Source organism: Oryctolagus cuniculus, chromosome 18 (assembly GCF_964237555.1).
Source record: "Oryctolagus cuniculus chromosome 18, mOryCun1.1, whole genome shotgun sequence".
Lineage (NCBI taxonomy): Eukaryota > Metazoa > Chordata > Mammalia > Lagomorpha > Leporidae > Oryctolagus > Oryctolagus cuniculus.
Window position 1 is genome coordinate 22555398 of NC_091449.1, and position 15863 is coordinate 22571260.

At 60.2% G+C, this 15863-nt stretch overlaps 1 protein-coding gene across 4 annotated transcripts in view; it reads right to left on the reverse strand.

The window, feature by feature from the left end:
* Nucleotides 1-9221: 9221 nt before the first annotated feature.
* LOC138846703 (TBC1 domain family member 3D-like) overlaps nucleotides 9222-15863 on the reverse strand; it is a 39428-nt gene continuing 32786 nt past the window's right edge. For all 4 annotated transcript variants that reach the window (XM_070063229.1, XM_070063230.1, XM_070063231.1 and 1 more), the window contains 5 exons: nucleotides 15218-15312; nucleotides 14789-14854; nucleotides 14077-14176; nucleotides 13551-13703; nucleotides 9222-12017 (listed from right to left, as the gene is read on the reverse strand). In XM_070063229.1, coding sequence (XP_069919330.1) covers nucleotides 11266-12017; nucleotides 13551-13703; nucleotides 14077-14176; nucleotides 14789-14854; nucleotides 15218-15312 — 1166 coding nt within the window. In that variant the 3' untranslated portion in view covers nucleotides 9222-11265. The remainder of the gene's footprint in view (nucleotides 12018-13550; nucleotides 13704-14076; nucleotides 14177-14788; nucleotides 14855-15217; nucleotides 15313-15863) is intronic.

The window sequence follows — 15863 nt, forward strand, 5'->3', positions numbered from 1 at the left end:
CTGGTTTCCGGAGAGACCCCAGGGAGTGTCTGGGGCCCTGGAGGCCTGGCTGCTCTCCTTCCATCCATGTGGGCTGCCCTCCAGAAGCCTGGGGTGGTCACAGTGGGCTTCTGCAGCCCTGCGAAGAGGCTGGCCCTAGGGGACAGGGGTCCCCCTGCGCCTCCCGGGGCTGCAGCGCCAGGTCCTGGCACAGCTGGTGTGCGGGGGGAAGTGCTCAGCAGGGCTGTGTGCCTGGCGCATGCTCACCTGTCCCCCAGCCAATCGCCCCCACCCCGACGCCCCACCCAGTGTGTTCTCCATCTGCTGTGCAGATGTCCCTGCCCGGCCTGCTGCGGACTCGGCTGGCTCACAGGGCAGCCCGGGAGGCGGGCGGGGTCAAAGGACCCTTGGGCTCTCCCACCTGAGAGCGCTTTGGGGAGAGGAGCGGCCCGGCCCTGTGGTTTTGGGAGGATGGCGGGCACTGGTGGGAAGACGTGGGATTGCACCTTCCTCTCCGTGGGGACAGGGTCTGTGACTGCAGTGGCCACAGCTGGCCCAGCCCCCTGCCCAGCATCTGGCTCCGAAGGAGCAGGTGAGTGCTGGTGAGATGACGCGGTCATAGCGGTCACTGGCGAGTGTGGATACACCGCTCAGGCAGGGTGAGCCCCTGCCCCGCCTTTGGAGAATGAGTACGGTGTGTGGTGCCTCTGTGTCCAGCTGGCGTGGGCCCTGCGTGGGACGGCGGGGCGTGTTGCAGAGGGGGACACGGGATCGACACAGGGGCCGCAGTGTGAGGTCCCTGCAGCGGGGCGAGCAGGCCAGCCTGCCTCTGAGTCGGGCCGCTGCTCGAGCTGCAGGCCCTCTCTGCCCAGGGCCCCAGGGCACGTCCACGTTGAGCGGGTGCCCAGGGCCTGGTCTTCAGCCTGCGGAAAAGTGGCCTCACTCCTTGCACCTCCTCAGGCATGAGCTCGTTGGCCACGGTTGGCCTGGGCCTCCCTGCCGCCGGCACAGGGGGAGGCTCCCGCGTCACTACCCCTCCCCACACGCTGCACTCCGGAGCCGAACTCCCCCTCCCCGGCCCGTGGAGCCACCGTCTGCTTTTTCTTTTCCAATTTTACATTCACGAATGTCTATACAAGCGCCTCAGAAACCCTGTGGGAAAAAGGCGAAGTAAAAAGACATTTATTTTGATGCAAAAAAATTTGAAATCACGTAGTTTTTCATAGCACATGTTTTTTCCACGAGCTTTTTTTTTTTTTTTTTTTTTTGACAGGCAGAGTGGACAGTGAGAGAGAGAGAGAGAGACAGAGAGAAAGGTCTTCCTTTGCCGTTGGTTCACCCTCCAATGGCCGCCGCTGCAGCCGGCGCACCGCGCTGATCCGATGGCAGGAGCCAGGATCCAGGTGCTTTTCCTGGTCTCCCATGGGGTGCAGGGCCCAAGCACCTGGGCCATCCTCCACTGCACTCCCTGGCCACAGCAGAGAGCTGGCCTGGAAGAGGGGCAACCGGGACAGAATCCGGCGCCCCGACCGGGACTAGAACCCGGTGTGCCGGCGCCGCAAGGTGGAGGATTAGCCTATTGAGCCACGGCGCCGGCTTCCACAAGCTTTTTGAAGACCGGGTATATGCATGGATTTCAAAAACTTGTCTTTTAATTCCACTTTTTATTGTGAAAAGTATTTTAAGACAAATAGAAAACTGAGCAAGTTTCACTTAGCAAAGTACACCCCAAAGGAAGTCACAGTACAAAGAACGTTCTAAGTCAGGCCTCACCAATCCCCACAGTATTAGCATCGTGCCACAACTCTCAAAACGGACTTTTCGAAAGCTGGACTTAACCTAAAAGATTTCAGGGGCCGGCGCTGTGGCATAGTGGGTTAAGCTGCCGCCTGCCATGCTGGCGTCCCTTATGGGCGCTGGTTCGAGTCCCAGGTGCTCCACTTCCGATCCAGCTCTCTGCTGTGGCCTGGGAAAGCAGTAGAAGATGGCCCAAGTCCTTGGGCCCCTGCACCCACGTGGGAGACCCGGAAGAAGCTCCTGGCTCCTGGCTTCAGGTCGGCGCAGTTCCGGCTGTTGTGGCCAATTGGGGAGTGAACCAGCAGATGGAAGACCTTCCCTTCTCTGCCTCTCCTTCTCTCTCTCTATAACTCTGCCTTTCAAATAAATAAATCTTTAAAAAAATAAAATAAAAACCCTAAGATTTTAAATGAAAATAGAAACTAGAATGAACAAACACGAGAGATGTCTCTCTGAACTGGGAGATCCAGCACCTTTGAGTTTCCCAGAAAAGTCTCCCTAAGGCGTGCGTGTGCCGTGGTGTGGCGGGGGACCTCTACATGTTACTTGGGAAAGGCGGGAAATAATTTTAGTTTACTCAGAAAAGTCTGCATAAGAAAACTCTTTAAAGAGGTCATTCTTCAATCCGGATTTCACAAACTTCTGGTGCAGAAGGGTCCCACCAGCTTCCTCTAGGGCAGTAACTGCTCTCCCCGGCTCGCTGGCTGCCCTGTGGAAATTTGAAATAACTCGAATGCTTTTACAACACTGGTCACGCCCGCCCTGCTGTTCTGACCGCCGTCACCAGCGCCGTGACAGCCACTCAGCGACCAGCTCTCCCGCCGCCACGGGTGCCTGGCCTGCCTCCCCTGGCTGCCCTCAGCTGTGGGTTCAGGAAGGGTTCTGTGTGTGCGTGCTGCCCGCTGGCACCACAGTGCTGCACACTGCCGCCACAGCGCCCTCGTGGGCGGCCAGCTCCACCGTCCCTCTCCCATCCGGGCCGGTCTCAGTGTGCACTCTCGGTGGGTTAAGTGCAGAGTCGTGGGTGTCGTTCTCGGTCGCTGTGTGTGGCAGCCCTCTCGTGTGGACGCCGTGGCCGGGGGTACTCTGCACCGCGACCCCACTGTCTGTGTCTGTGGTCGTACATTCCTGAGTGGTGAAGCCGTAGCGACAGCTGCAGCCGCACGGCACCAGTTTCCCTCCGGGCCGTGCCAGGCCGGCCGCTGAACAGACCTGAGCTTCCGGGAGGATCTGACGGGGACCTCGCTCCCGCCTGACTGCGCTGGGGCACCCCAGTGCGTCTGCGCCCTGCTCTCTCCCTGGGCTTCCCCAGCGCCCTCTCTGCCAGCTCCTGAGAGGCAAACCGCGCCAGGCCTCCCCTTGACCTCGCCCTGGGGAGCCACAGGCATCGTGATCCCGTTTGGCAGCATTTCCGACTGCGAGAAAACCGATTTCTTCCTTTGTGCATGGAACGCGAGTCCCCGAAGCCGCAGGAAGCATCATGAGTGGTATCGGCGCTGTTTGGACCGCGGTGCCTCACCCAGTCCACCTCGGCTCTGAGCCTGGGACACCTCAGTGAACCCGTGCCCCGTGCTCGCCCTGTCTCTTCAGGGCCGGTTTTACCTCATCTTCTGATTCAAGTTCAACAGACACCTCTCCACTCTGCCCGGCATCTCTAGTGCTGACAAAACCGACACCCGCGAGCGCACACACACTGTGCAGCCAGGCGTGCTCTGCGATAGGGCAGGACCAGGGCAGGCCACAGAGCCGTAATTCCACTTTCTGTGAACCTGACCGAGACAGAGCGGACTTCCACCCACTGGTTCCGCGCCCCCCCCCCCCTTTTTTTAGAGAGATTTATTTATTTATTTGAAAGGCAGAGTTACAGAGAAGCAGAGAGAGAGAGAGATCTTCCATCCGGTGGTTCACTTCCCTAAATGGCTGCAATGGCCAGAGCTACGAAGCCAGGAGCAGGTGCAGGGGCCCAAGAACTTGGGCCATCTTCCACAGCTTTCCCAGGCCATAGCAGAGAGCTGGATCGGAAGTGGAGCAGCCGGGTCTCGAACTGGTGCCCATATGGGATGCCAGCACTGCAGGCAGCCACTTTACCTGTTATGCCACAGCGGGGTCCCTGGTTCACTTTCCAAATGACTGCAACAGCTGGGGCTAGGCCAGACTGAAGCCAAGAGCCAGGAGCCCCACCCAAGACTCCCACACAGGTGGCCTCCCAGGCTGTGTGTTAGCAGGAAGCTGGGTGGGAGGTGGAGGTGGGTGTCCCGAGCAGCTTAAACCCACTAGGCCACAGAACCTGCCCCTCCAGGTATTCTCACCACGTGTACACATGTAACTCAATTTTTCCCTAGAACTTTTGACGTATGTTTGTACATATTGGTGCAGCCAGCTTAGGCAATCCCATGTGCTTCCTTGTTCTTTCTGGCCCGGAGAGTTCGCATTCTTTTGCCAAGACGCCGGCAGTGGGGCTGCAGGTCTGGGTTCAGGGTCTCGTCGTTGAGCTCCTGTGCAGATGCAGATGAGGCTTGTGGGATGCAGGACACCTGGAACTGAAGGGACACGGCCTCTGCCTTTTTTTCTTTTAAGATTTATTTATTTATTATTATTATTATTATTATTTTTACAGGCAGAGTGGACAGTGAGAGAGAGAGACAGAGAGAAAGGTCTTCCTTTGCCGTTGGTTCACCCTCCAATGGCCACTGCGGCTGGCGCGCTGCGGTCGGCACACCACGCTGATCCGAAGCCAGGAGCCAGGGGCTTATCCTGGTCTCCCATGGGGTGCAGGGCCCAAGGACTTGGGCCATCCTCCACTGCACTCCCTGGCCACAGCAGAGAGCTGGCCTGGAAGAGGGGCAACCGGGACAGAATCCGGCGCCCCGACCGGGACTAGAACCCGGTGTGCCGGCGCCGCTAGGCGGAGGATTAGCCTAGTGAGCCGCGGCGCCGGCCTTGATTTCTTTCTAACACCTCGTAACATGTTTTGTATTTAACTGACTCCTCCAATTCTCTTATTTCTCCCTTTCTCCTTCCTTTAGAATTATTTTCTCATCCCACTTTATATTTTTAGAAATTATATACTCAAGAGGCCGATGCTATGGCATTGTGGACTAAGCTTCTGCCTGTGTCACCAACATCTTACATGTGCACTGGTTCAGGCCCTGGCTGCTCCACTTCCGATCCTGCTCTCCGCTATGGCTTGGGAAAGCAGTGGAGGATGGCCCAAGTGCTTGGGCCCTTGTACCCATGTGGGAGACCGGGAAGAAGCTCCTGGCTCCTGGCTTCAGATCAGCCCAGCTCCGGCCATTGCGGCCATTTGAGGAGTGAACCAGCAGATGGAAGACCTTTGTGTTTCTCCCTCTCTCTGAAACTCTACCTCTCAAATAAATAAAATTTAAAAAAAAGAAAGATATACTCAGTGCGTTTCCTTTTGGTGCACGTGGGCTAAGCTTCATAGCACGCTCCTGCTCGAGGAAGCACAGAGCGGTGCTCCACCTGCTGCCTCCGTGGAGTCTCTGCTGGCTGTGGCTCTTCCTGAGAAGCAAGCAGGCGGGGTCCCGGGCAGGCCTGCGTTCGCACCAGGAAGCCAGACCCCAGGCCTGTGGAGCCCGCGGGGTATTTGGGATTTGATCTTGAGGTGACCATGTGACAGTCCTCTCAGAACTAGAAGGCAAGGAGGCTGGGGGGCTCAGAGCTTTATTATTATTTTTTTTTAATTTTTTTTTGACAGGCAGAGTCAGACAGTGAGAGAGAGCGAGAGACAGAGACAGAGAGAGAGACAGAGAGAAAGGTCTTCCTTTCATTGGTTCACCCCCCAAGTGGCCGCTACAGCCGGCACGTTGCAGATAGCATGCTTCGTCGATCTGAAGCTAGAAGCCAGGTGCCCCCTCCTGGTCTCCCATGGGGTGCAGGGCCCAAGCACTTGGCCATCCTCCACTGCACTCCCGGGCCACAGCAGAGAGCTGGCCTGGAAGAGGGGCAACCGGGACAGAATCTGGCGCCCCAACCGGGACTAGAACCTGGTGTGCCGGCGTTGCAAGGCGGAGGATTAGCCTAGTGAGCTGCAGCACTGGCCTATTATTATTATTTTTTAAGATTGATTTATTTGAAAGGAAGAGAGAGAGACAGGGAGCGAGAGAGAGAGTCTTCCATCTACTGGTTCACTCCCCAAATAGACACAACAGTCAGGGCTGGGCCAGGCTGCAGCCAGGAGCCTGGAACTCCATCCAGGTCTCCCACGTGGGTGGCCCTTGGCCCATCTTCCACTGCCTTCCCAGGTTCATCAGCAGGGAGCTGGATCGGAAGTGGAGCGGCCGGAGTCTAAATGGCACTCACAGGGGATGCAGGTGTCACAGGCTGTGGCTTAACCCCCTGTGCTACAGCACTGGCCTCAGGGTCTGCACTGGGTGGGCGCTGTCATGTGGGCAGTAACTCCCTGATGCTTTTGGGGTGAAGCCAGCCATGGCTCAGCAGCCTCCAGGTGCTGGGACAGCCACCAAGCAGGGCCGAGGGTGCCTGTGTTTGAGGAGGGAGACGCCTGCTTGGGGGGAGGGGTGGCAAGGGGACTGGCCACCGTAGCTTCAGGACTCAGCGAGGCTGGGACGGAAGTGAGTGGGGCTTCTGTGGTCTTGGATGGAATTCCGCATGGGGAGGGATGGAGAGCCACAGACTCCGGGCATTTGCCTCTGAGCCCTGCATCCGGAGGGCGTCTAAACCTCAGCTTATTAAAAGGTTCTCTAGGTTGGAGGAAGGCTTTGCGAGCGGAGGGGGCACATGCACGAGGTTGGGATGTCTCTTTGGTGGTCAGAAGCCCCCAGAGGTTCTGGGGTGGCCGAGCAGCAGCTAAGGGACACTCATCTTGCCCCTGTGACGCCCCCTTGCTCACTGCAGCCTGGGGGCAACTCTGATCTACAAGCCCCGGAGTTTTCAAATCTGTAGAATGGGGTGTAGTAGGACACAGCCCGAGTCCCACAGGTAGGGGGACAAGGGGTCCCTGCCCCCAAGCCCTCCCCGTTCCTTGGGCTCCCTTTCGCACCTGCAGAGGCAGGGGTCTCCCATTGCTCCCGGACTCTGGGGAGGGAGCTCAGGGGGTACAAAGCCAGGTGTCCCCTTGGGTAACAGTTTGGGCGGGGTTTGTGTGCCTTGGAAGCTGATCCCAGTGTGGCAATGAAGGGGTGTGGGACCTCTGAGAGGAGGAGCCTATGAGAGGTGGTCAGGTCTCCCAGCAGGGATGAACGCCGGGCACCTGGATTCAACCAGGGCTCTGCCAGGCCAAAGGCAGGAGCCCAAAACGCATCTGGGTCTCCCATGTGGATGACAGAGCCCAGAACTTGAGCCACCACCTGCTGCCCCCACAACACCAAGAGAGTGTACAGCAGGGAGCTAGACTGGAAGTCTGAGCCAGCAACACAGCCGAGCCGGTCTCCCTGCAGAGGGCGGGGCAGCAGAGTGGCAGCTGCTGTGCAGTGTTGGGCACGAGCCCCGGCTCTGAGCCGCAGTGTGCTCACGGTGACGCTGGGACTCACTGCTGCTCTGAAGGTGGCTGGCCGGCTACGCCTGGTTGTGATGCGTGTGTCCTGCGGATCGTGGCCACGGTGACAGAGATCGCACCCCCACCCGCCCCGCCCCACACTGCACCCCTGCAGGAACAACACGGACAGCCCTGGATCCAGCTGCCACTGGCAATCACGGCAGCCGGTCCCGCTGCACTGCCCGCCTCCCACACCCACGCCCGGTGTCTGGTCCAGCACTGAGTAGACTCTGTGCAATGCGAGCTTTTATTGTTGCCTCCTCCAATGAGAGGCCGCCAGTGCGCGGGGCTGCACCTGCTGAGCACGTAGGTGTGGGGCGGCCCTGGGTTTTCTGGCCCCTAGGGCTCCCTTAACAAAGAGGATCTGAGAAGATTTTATTCTGCAAAGAGAAGTCGGGACACCTGGTGAGTCCGGGGCCAAGAGACACCTGCAGGGCGCAGGCACAGGGCACTTCCTGGGGAGGAGCTGCAGCCTGGCACTGGATCTGGGCAGCTAAAGGCAGATCCTCTCCTGCACCTGGGTGCCTGAGAAGCTCTCCTAAAAATCCCTCCCTTGATGAGGAATGAGGGGGAGGTTCTCTGTGGGGGGTGCAGGTGAGGCTGGGACAGGCAGGGGCTACACGGAAGGCCTGGCAAGGCGGCAGTGGCACCAGGGGCCTCCAGGAACACGCAGACCCCAGTCCGCTGGCCCCTTCTGTCTCTGCACACTTGCAGCCTAGCAGTGCCCATCCCTGCCTGTGCTCCACCTGCAGAGTCAGGGTTTCCTCTGCTTCTCCCCAGCCGCCGCCAGGCCCCGGAGGACAGGAGGGGCTGTTGGAGGCCTGGTTCCAGGCTCGGGAGCCCCAGATGGCCCTTTGGGGTCCAGGGAAAAGGAAACATGAGGTCTGGGGGTGGAGGAGGGCACCCGAGGGGTCAGGGTGAAGAAGTGAGAATCGAAGGCAGGCAGCACCCAGCAGCCACCGCTTGAAGAAGATTCGGGCTCGGGCGCTGGAGAGGCTGCTAACAGGCCTGGGAAAGCAGTGGAAGACGGCCCCAATATGTGGGCCGCTGCTCCCGCATCGGAGCCCCAGTTGGAATTCTGGTTCCTGACCTTCGCTTGACATAGAACTGGACCTCAAGGACTTTTGGGGAATCAACCGGTAGATGAAGGATTTGTCTCTCTATCTCTTTCACTGTCACTCTACCTTTTGAATAAATAAATAATTCCCTTTTTAAAAAAGATTTATTTATTTATTTATTGAAAGTAAGAGTTAAACAGAGACAGGAGAGGCAGAGAGAGAGAGAGAGAGAGAGAGAGAGAGGTCTTCCATCCGCTGGTTCACTCCCAAGATGGCCACAATGGCCGGAGCTGTGCCGATCCAAAGCCAGGAGCCAGGAGCTTCTTCTGTGCAAAGAGCTAGATCGAAACAGGAGCACCTGGGACTAGAACCGGTGCCCATATGGGATGCCAGTGCCTCAGCCAGGGCGTTAGCCCACTGGGCCGCTGTGCCAGCCCCAATAGTTCCTTTTTAAACACAGGAAGCTGGGGCCGGTGCTGCGGCTGTGGTGTAGTGAGTTAAAGCCTCCGCCTGCAGTGCTGGCATTCCATATGGGAGCCAGCTTGAGTCCCGGCTGCTCCACTTCCCATCGAGCTCTCTGCTATGGCCTGGGAAGGCAGTAGAAGATGGCCCAAGTCCTTGGGCCCCTGCACCTGCATGGGAGACCAATAAGAAGCTCCTGGTTCCTGCCTTTGGATCGGCACAGCTGTGGCTATTGGGGCCAGTTGAGGAGTGAACCAGCAGATGGAAGACCTCTCTCTCTCTCTCTCTCTCTCTCTCTCTCTCTCTCCCTCTCCTCTCTGTGTGTAATTCTGACTTTCAAATAAATAAATAAATCTTAAAAAAAACAGTAAGCTTATTTCAGTGCAAAAATTTTGAAAGTCACATATGACTTTTTCGTAAAATGCATCTTTCATTACTTTTTTTTTTTTTTTTACAGGCAGAGTGGACAGTGAGAGAGAGAAACAGAGAGAAAGGTCTTCCCTTGCTGTTGGTTCACCCTCAAATGGCCGTCGCGGCTGGCGGGCTACAGCCGGCATACCGCGCTGATCCGAAGGCAGGAGCCAGGTGCTTATCCTGGTCTCCCATGGGGTGCAGGGCCCAAGCACTTGGGCCATCCTCCACTGCACTCCCGGGCCATAGCAGAGAGCTGGCCTGGAAGAGGGGCAACCGGGACAGAATATGGCGCCCCGACCGGGACTAGAACCCAATGTGCTGGTGGCGCTAGGTGGAGGATTAGCCTCAAGCCCGCTTTCACCGGACTCCGGGGGTCTGTGTGGTGACTCCATGCCTCTAGTCCCCACCAGGCTCCTCCTCTCAGAAACGACTCCACTGCAATATTGTTGAGAAATCAACTGCAACAGTGCACATGTGGAAGAAGCTGGACTCAGGGGCCGAGGCAGGGGATGGACCCCGGGTGGTCCAGGAGGGGATGCACGTGTCCCAGTGGTGTCTTCCCCACGTTGCCTGCCCTGGGGTTGTCATCAGGGACAGGGCCCAGTCCTCCTCCAGCCCCGTCTCACTCGGGCTCCTGCTGGGGGATGCTGTCTGCCATGAGACCCTCACCAGAAGCTGGTGCCGTGCCATGCTCTCGGGCTGGTCAAGCCACAGGCAAAGTGAACTTCTTTCATTTTCTAAGCAACGCGGCTTCAGGTATTTTGCTATTGCCACACAGAGTGTGGACTCCCCTCCAACTTCAGCGAAATGCCCTCCAATGTCCCTGAAGGGTTTCTGAGAAAGCCTCTTCCCGAAGCATCAGGGGTTCCCCATCCCAGATTTTAGTTGAGGTCTCCCTAAACCTGCTCTGGCTTCCTGTGCCACCTAAACCCCCGGGTCTGAGTCCTCTGTTAGGGGTGGCTGGGGGTACAGGCAGAGGCCAGCTCAGCAGCACTGCTCACGGCACCTGGGAGTCCGGCAGGACTTCGAGTCCCTCAGGTCAACCTCTAGAGCCATCGCGGGGCCTCATCTGTGTCCTGGGAGACAGGAGCCGGGCAGGAGCTGGGAAATGCTGAGTCTGCGAATTCACCTCTGTCCTTACAGGGCTCTGGAGCCGCCCCTACATTTCAGGTGAGCCGTGGCCCGCGTGCCCGGCTGAGAGCTGTGGCTACACGGCCACAGAGATCACCTCTGACAGTGGTGCTTGTGGGAGAGCAAGGTGACCTGCGTGCTAGCGCCCTTCCCGCCCACAGCACATGAGCTCAGCACACAGACCAGGCCTCTCCAGCGTGCTGCGGCAGCCCTTCCTGGAGAACCTCTCTGAGTCCCAGGGCCAAGGGCTCTGCTCCCGTGGTGTTCACACACAGGCACAGCCGAGAGCAAGTCCCTCTCACCTCCACCGAGAATCCATGCGATTCTATCAAATGTGCCTCCTGCCTACGCTACCGACACCTGGTCAGTTGGGCAGTAGACGCACTCTGGCCACTGGTCGCCTCCCAGCCCACAGTGCACATCCTCTCCCACGTGGGAGAGCCATGTGGGGTCAAGCCAGGGATGCTGCAGCCACGGCCGCCCAGGTCTAGGGGAGAGCACAGAGGTGACACAGGCCCTCCAACCACGGCTGTTCCTATTGTGCCGATCTGTCCCAGAGGTCACGGGCACTCACAGCTGCTGCTCTCCCACCCTGGCCCAGTCCCCACAGGGCAGAGCTGAATCTCAGGCATTGTCTGCAGGGTCCTGAGTGGGTCTCTGCCTGGGGCTGGGGGCTGTGGAACCACCCATCTCCCCAGGAACACGGGGAAGCTTGCTGCCGCTGGGCGCCGGGGTCACAAACTGGAGCAAACTCCTTTCCATGGAACAATTTAATACAGGCTCAGCACCACCTGAGGGTGGCGGTGGGGGAGGGGGCGGGGAGGAGAGTACAGTGGCTCCTGGCACGGCTGTTGTCTTCCAGTGTCAGGGTGTCCTGGCCCCAGGAAGAGCCTGGGGGGTGGGGGCTCAACCAAGTGCATAGGATGCCGTGAAGACACACGGAAGGCTGCTGCCCAGCCTGGGCAGGACAGATGCTGGACTCGGCCTCTCTTCTAGGAGGCACCCATCATCCAGGTGCCCCACAGAATAAGAGGTAAGGAGGCCTCTGGCCAGGGAGGGCACGTGGGCCTGGTGTCCCAGCCCAGGGCTGGCTCTGGCCGGCTCCAGCCCGTGACTCTCCCCAGAGTGCGTGGGGCTGCCATGCCAGTAGGGGGGAGTCTTCAGCCACGGCCCCCAGGCGGGGACAGCCTGCATGGGCCCTGGTTCTGGGTGCTCCGAGGCCCGTGGAGGAGCCCACATCCACAGGCCCTCCCGGCTGCCAGCGTCGGAGGAGTCTTCCTCCCTGTGCTCTGGCCCGCTCAGGTTAGGGAGACTGGCGCACTGGCACAGGCCTCCCCACCTCGAGCACTTTGGAGACTCCGTGGGGCTGGCAGAACCTGGAGACTCTGCGGTCCCCACAGGGGAGCCCAGGCCGAGGGGCTCTGGGCTGCCTTCCCAGCTCTCCTCCTCCTCCAGGCCTTCCCTCTCGGCGATGCAGAGGCCAAAGCTTTCTGGAGGACGGATCATCACTGCACGGGTAGCAGGACCCCTGGTCTGCTCCCACACTGCCACTGTGTCCTGAATGGTGATTTTGGCCTTCGGAGCAGTGGGGGCAGGAAGGTGCATCTGGGGGACGCGTGCCTGCCCCAGGGGCCTGCTGCACTGTTCGATGGCCTTGGCTGGAAGAAGAAGAGACGCGGTTTGCTTCTCCACAGCCCCCGTCTGGCCTGCAGGGTGCCTGCCCCGACCTCACCCTGGGGTCCCCATCACCACGTGTGACGCTGAGGACTCTTCCAGGCTGCTGGCCCCAGACGGGAGGGTGTGTGCAGCCTGGGCAAGGGGAGCCCTGGGACACCACCGGCTCCTCCTGCACAGCCCCACAGGGTGGATGGCCCTGAACTCCCCACCTCACTCTCATCTCTGGGGACTAAAGCACCAACTCAGGACCCCGTCACCTCCCCCACCTGACCTGCTGCGCCCTAACAGTGCATTGGCTGAATTTCCCGCATCTGAGTCCCTCCTACATGGCTGGAAAGGAACTGAGCCTAAGATGATGGGGTGAGAGCTGGGGCTGTGGGGCAGACATGGAGTCTGGTTCAGGCCCTTGGGGACAGGGAATGCAGTTTCTAAAGAGGTGGCAGGGGTGCCCTGTGTCCTCTGCCCCTGGGCCACTGTCTCTTTCCTGGTGAGACTGGGCTGTCACCGCTACTGTCCCAGGAGCACCCAAGGAGGCAGCACCTGGAGGCACAGTGGGGCCTCCCCAGTGCCTGGACAGCCTGCACCTGGGCCCCCACTTAGAGCCTCTAGAGCTGGGACAAGCCCATCTCTGCTCTGCATGGGGACCCAGGCGCTCAGGTCCATGATGGCAGCAGCAGCAGGGGAGGAGCACGGGGACCCCTCCCCACTAGAGCCCAGAGGCCAGCGATGCTCCGGGTCCCGCTGCCTTCTGTTGGCCCGAGGCTAGGGCTGCAGAGCCCACACTCTTGTGTTCTGCCGTGGGGCCCCCAGCCCTGCCTCTGTGCCCAGCCCTGCTCGCAGGAGTGCACTCGGCCCCCACAACTGGGCTCAGGGCACCTGGGCCTTCCAGGGGTTCTCAGATGGCTGAAGGGGATCCAGTGCCGGCAGCCTTTACATCACTGCACAGGGTCTCCCACAGCCCCACCTCCCTCTAGCCCTGCCCACATGCAGGTGGGAGCCCCGCCCACCCCTGTCCTAGGAGGGTCCTGTGTGCAGACAGCTGTGGTCATCGGGCCAGGAGCCTGTGTGGGGTCAGTTGGGGAGGGGCCCCCTGGGCAGGCAGGGCCACTTCTCATCTTGCTGGAGTGGGGGTCCAGCTGTGCTCCAGGCTCCTGGGGGCACTGAGCCAGGGCACCTGCTCCAGACCTGGGCAGGGTAGCTCAAGGCGGGGCCTCCAATCCACTCCAGAGTGGGGGTCAGCTGAGGAGCCAGAGCCACAAATGTCCTGAGGACAGCTCCACGGCCCGGCCCCAGAGTGGTGGGGGGAGAGCCGGCACCCACAGGAGGATTCTGGGAAGCTGCCCGAGGCCCTGTCAGGCCATGCTGTCAGAGCTTCAGAAAGCAGAACTGCTGAGCCCGGGGAGGACAAGGAGGACCAGGAAGAGGTGAGGCCCTGGGCGGGGATGTCAGGGCCTGGCACTCCCACTACTGACTCCCCCAAGGGAGCATGGGACGGGGCCGTGTGCTGGACTCACCTTCGGGAGGCAGGAGGCACTGGAGCTTCCCCAGCTCACGCATGGAGGCCCGCAGCTGCCTGATGACCGCGTCCTCGCTCAGAGACCAGGCCTGCTTCAGGGTCACCTGCAGGAACTCCCGGAGGTGGTCCCGGGGCATCTTCAGCAGGCGCTCTAGACATGGGGGTGGGTGTCAGGCTGGGAGGGGCCCTAGGGATGGCGCAGCCACCATGGCTGCTCCAAGCCCTGTCCCAGCACAGACATGGGCTGCAGACACCCTTGGACACCCTTGGGTGTCACGCCAACCACTAGAGGGACTGCTCAGGGGCCAATTTCCAGTGCGATGACCCTGGCCACTTCTCCTTGTGGTCTGTGGGGGCCTGGGATTGGGGATGCAACAGGGGGATTCTCAGTGCCCTCCTGAAGGGAACCCAGGCCTCCCAAACCCCCTCACCCCTCCCTCAAGCCCTGCTCCCGAGGGACAGGCAGGGGACCCCAAGCTCCTCCGTCCCCAGCACCCGGGCCTCTGTGGGCCCTGAGGACTCACTGTTATGGATCTTGAGGGCCGTGTATGCCATGGCCGGGAGCACGTGCTCGCCCTCCAGGATGTATATATCCCATATTCTCAGAGCCAGGGGGAACGGCACCTGGGGACAGAGGCATTGGAGGACCCGCCCGTCAGGGCCTCAGCAGGGCCCACAGGGGTGGGTGTGCAGTGTCACTACCCTAGGACAGAGGGAGACTCCAGGAGGCTGATGACACAAGAAGGCCAGAGCTCCTCCTGGGAGGGGAGGGGAGGCCATGCCTCATGGCCACATCCCTGCCCACTCAGCGAACCAGACCCACAGAGGATGACCATGTCCTGTCTTGGACCCTGGGGGTCTGCACACTTTGGAAGCCACACTGGAGATGCCAGACACCCCAGGGACCTGGGGAGGGGTCAGCCCTTGGGCTGTGCTGCCACCAGCCTCTGCCTCGGGGGGTCTATGGATCTCCTGCCTCTCACTGTAGGGCTCTGGCCTTTGCCAGGCTCTCAGGATGGGTCCTGGTGGGACCTGTCCCCTCCTTGCTGGCTCTGAGGCTCAGCCTCAGCTTGGACCACCCTTAGCAGGGCTGGACAGGGCCTGCCTGGTCTGCACAGCAGGCTCCCTCCTGTGTCTGCTGGGGCTGGGGGAGCTCAGAGTCACAGGCCACCAGCACCAGAGAACCAGGCACTGGGGCAGGAGCTTCCCTGGGCAAGGGGTCCCCGGGGCACTTACCCCATCCAGGAAGCACTGGATGTACCAGTGGGTGGTGGAGTCCTCCAGGCAAACACCCTCCTTCTCCTAAGAAAAGGCAGAGGCAGAGGGGGCTCAGGGCCCAGGGCCCAGGCCTGACTCCCTCTAATCTGAGCCCTGGGGCAGAGCCCCTGGGTGCAGGAAGCCCAGCAGCAGGGGCATCCCCCCTCCCAGCCATGCAGGTTCCTGAAGGGACACAGGTCCCTCCTTCCACTCTGCTCTGGGGACAGCGTCTCCCTTCAATCTACGCCAACTCTGGGGGACCAAGTGCTGGACAACAAACCAACACCCAAGCTGCCGTGGACCCCCGTAACCAAGGAAAGTTTTGGTGAGGACGTGGCCTCCCCTGGCTCAGGAAGCAGTTCCATGAGCCCAGAGCCCCCAAGAGGAGAAAGGAGATGCTTAACTTACCAGGTGTTTCTCCAGGGAGGGGAGCACGCGATGCACAATGAGCCCCAGGTGTTGCTGGAATCGCTCCAGTTTGGGGGTGTTTGGTTTGTAGAAACCTGAGTAGAATCAGCCACACCCCCACGTGAGAGCCTCCTCCTAGGAAGGCTGGAGAGCCCCAGGCCTGGGTGGGGTGCTTCTGAGCATTGAGGGTCAGGGGAGGCTGGACCAGGGGCAGGTGGGGATGAACATGGCCAGGGCAGAGGATCTGCTTGGGAGGTGGGTGCAGGTGGGTGACTGTGTGCAGCCCAGGCCTGGCTGCCCCCTGGAGCCCGCTGGGGTGGGTGCAAGTCAGACTGGGTGCCTCCTGACCATTCCAAGACTCAGGAGCGAGGAGGGGTGACCCTACAGGGGATGCTGCCTTCCACAAGTTCCCTGGGTGTGGCTCTGTGCTTGAGAGTTGTGTACAGACGTGTGAGGCAGAAGAGTCAGAATCGACCTGAGTCACTGGACAAGGACAGGACCCCTTGTTCTGAAGGTTCTCACACCCAGGATGGCCATGGCCAAGCTGCAGGGCCTTTGGGTGGTGGTAAAAGAAGGGGGCTGGCTCAGTCTGGGAGGCCTCTGCCAGCCCTGGCTTCCTGGGAGGCCCCCCCCCACACACTGTGAC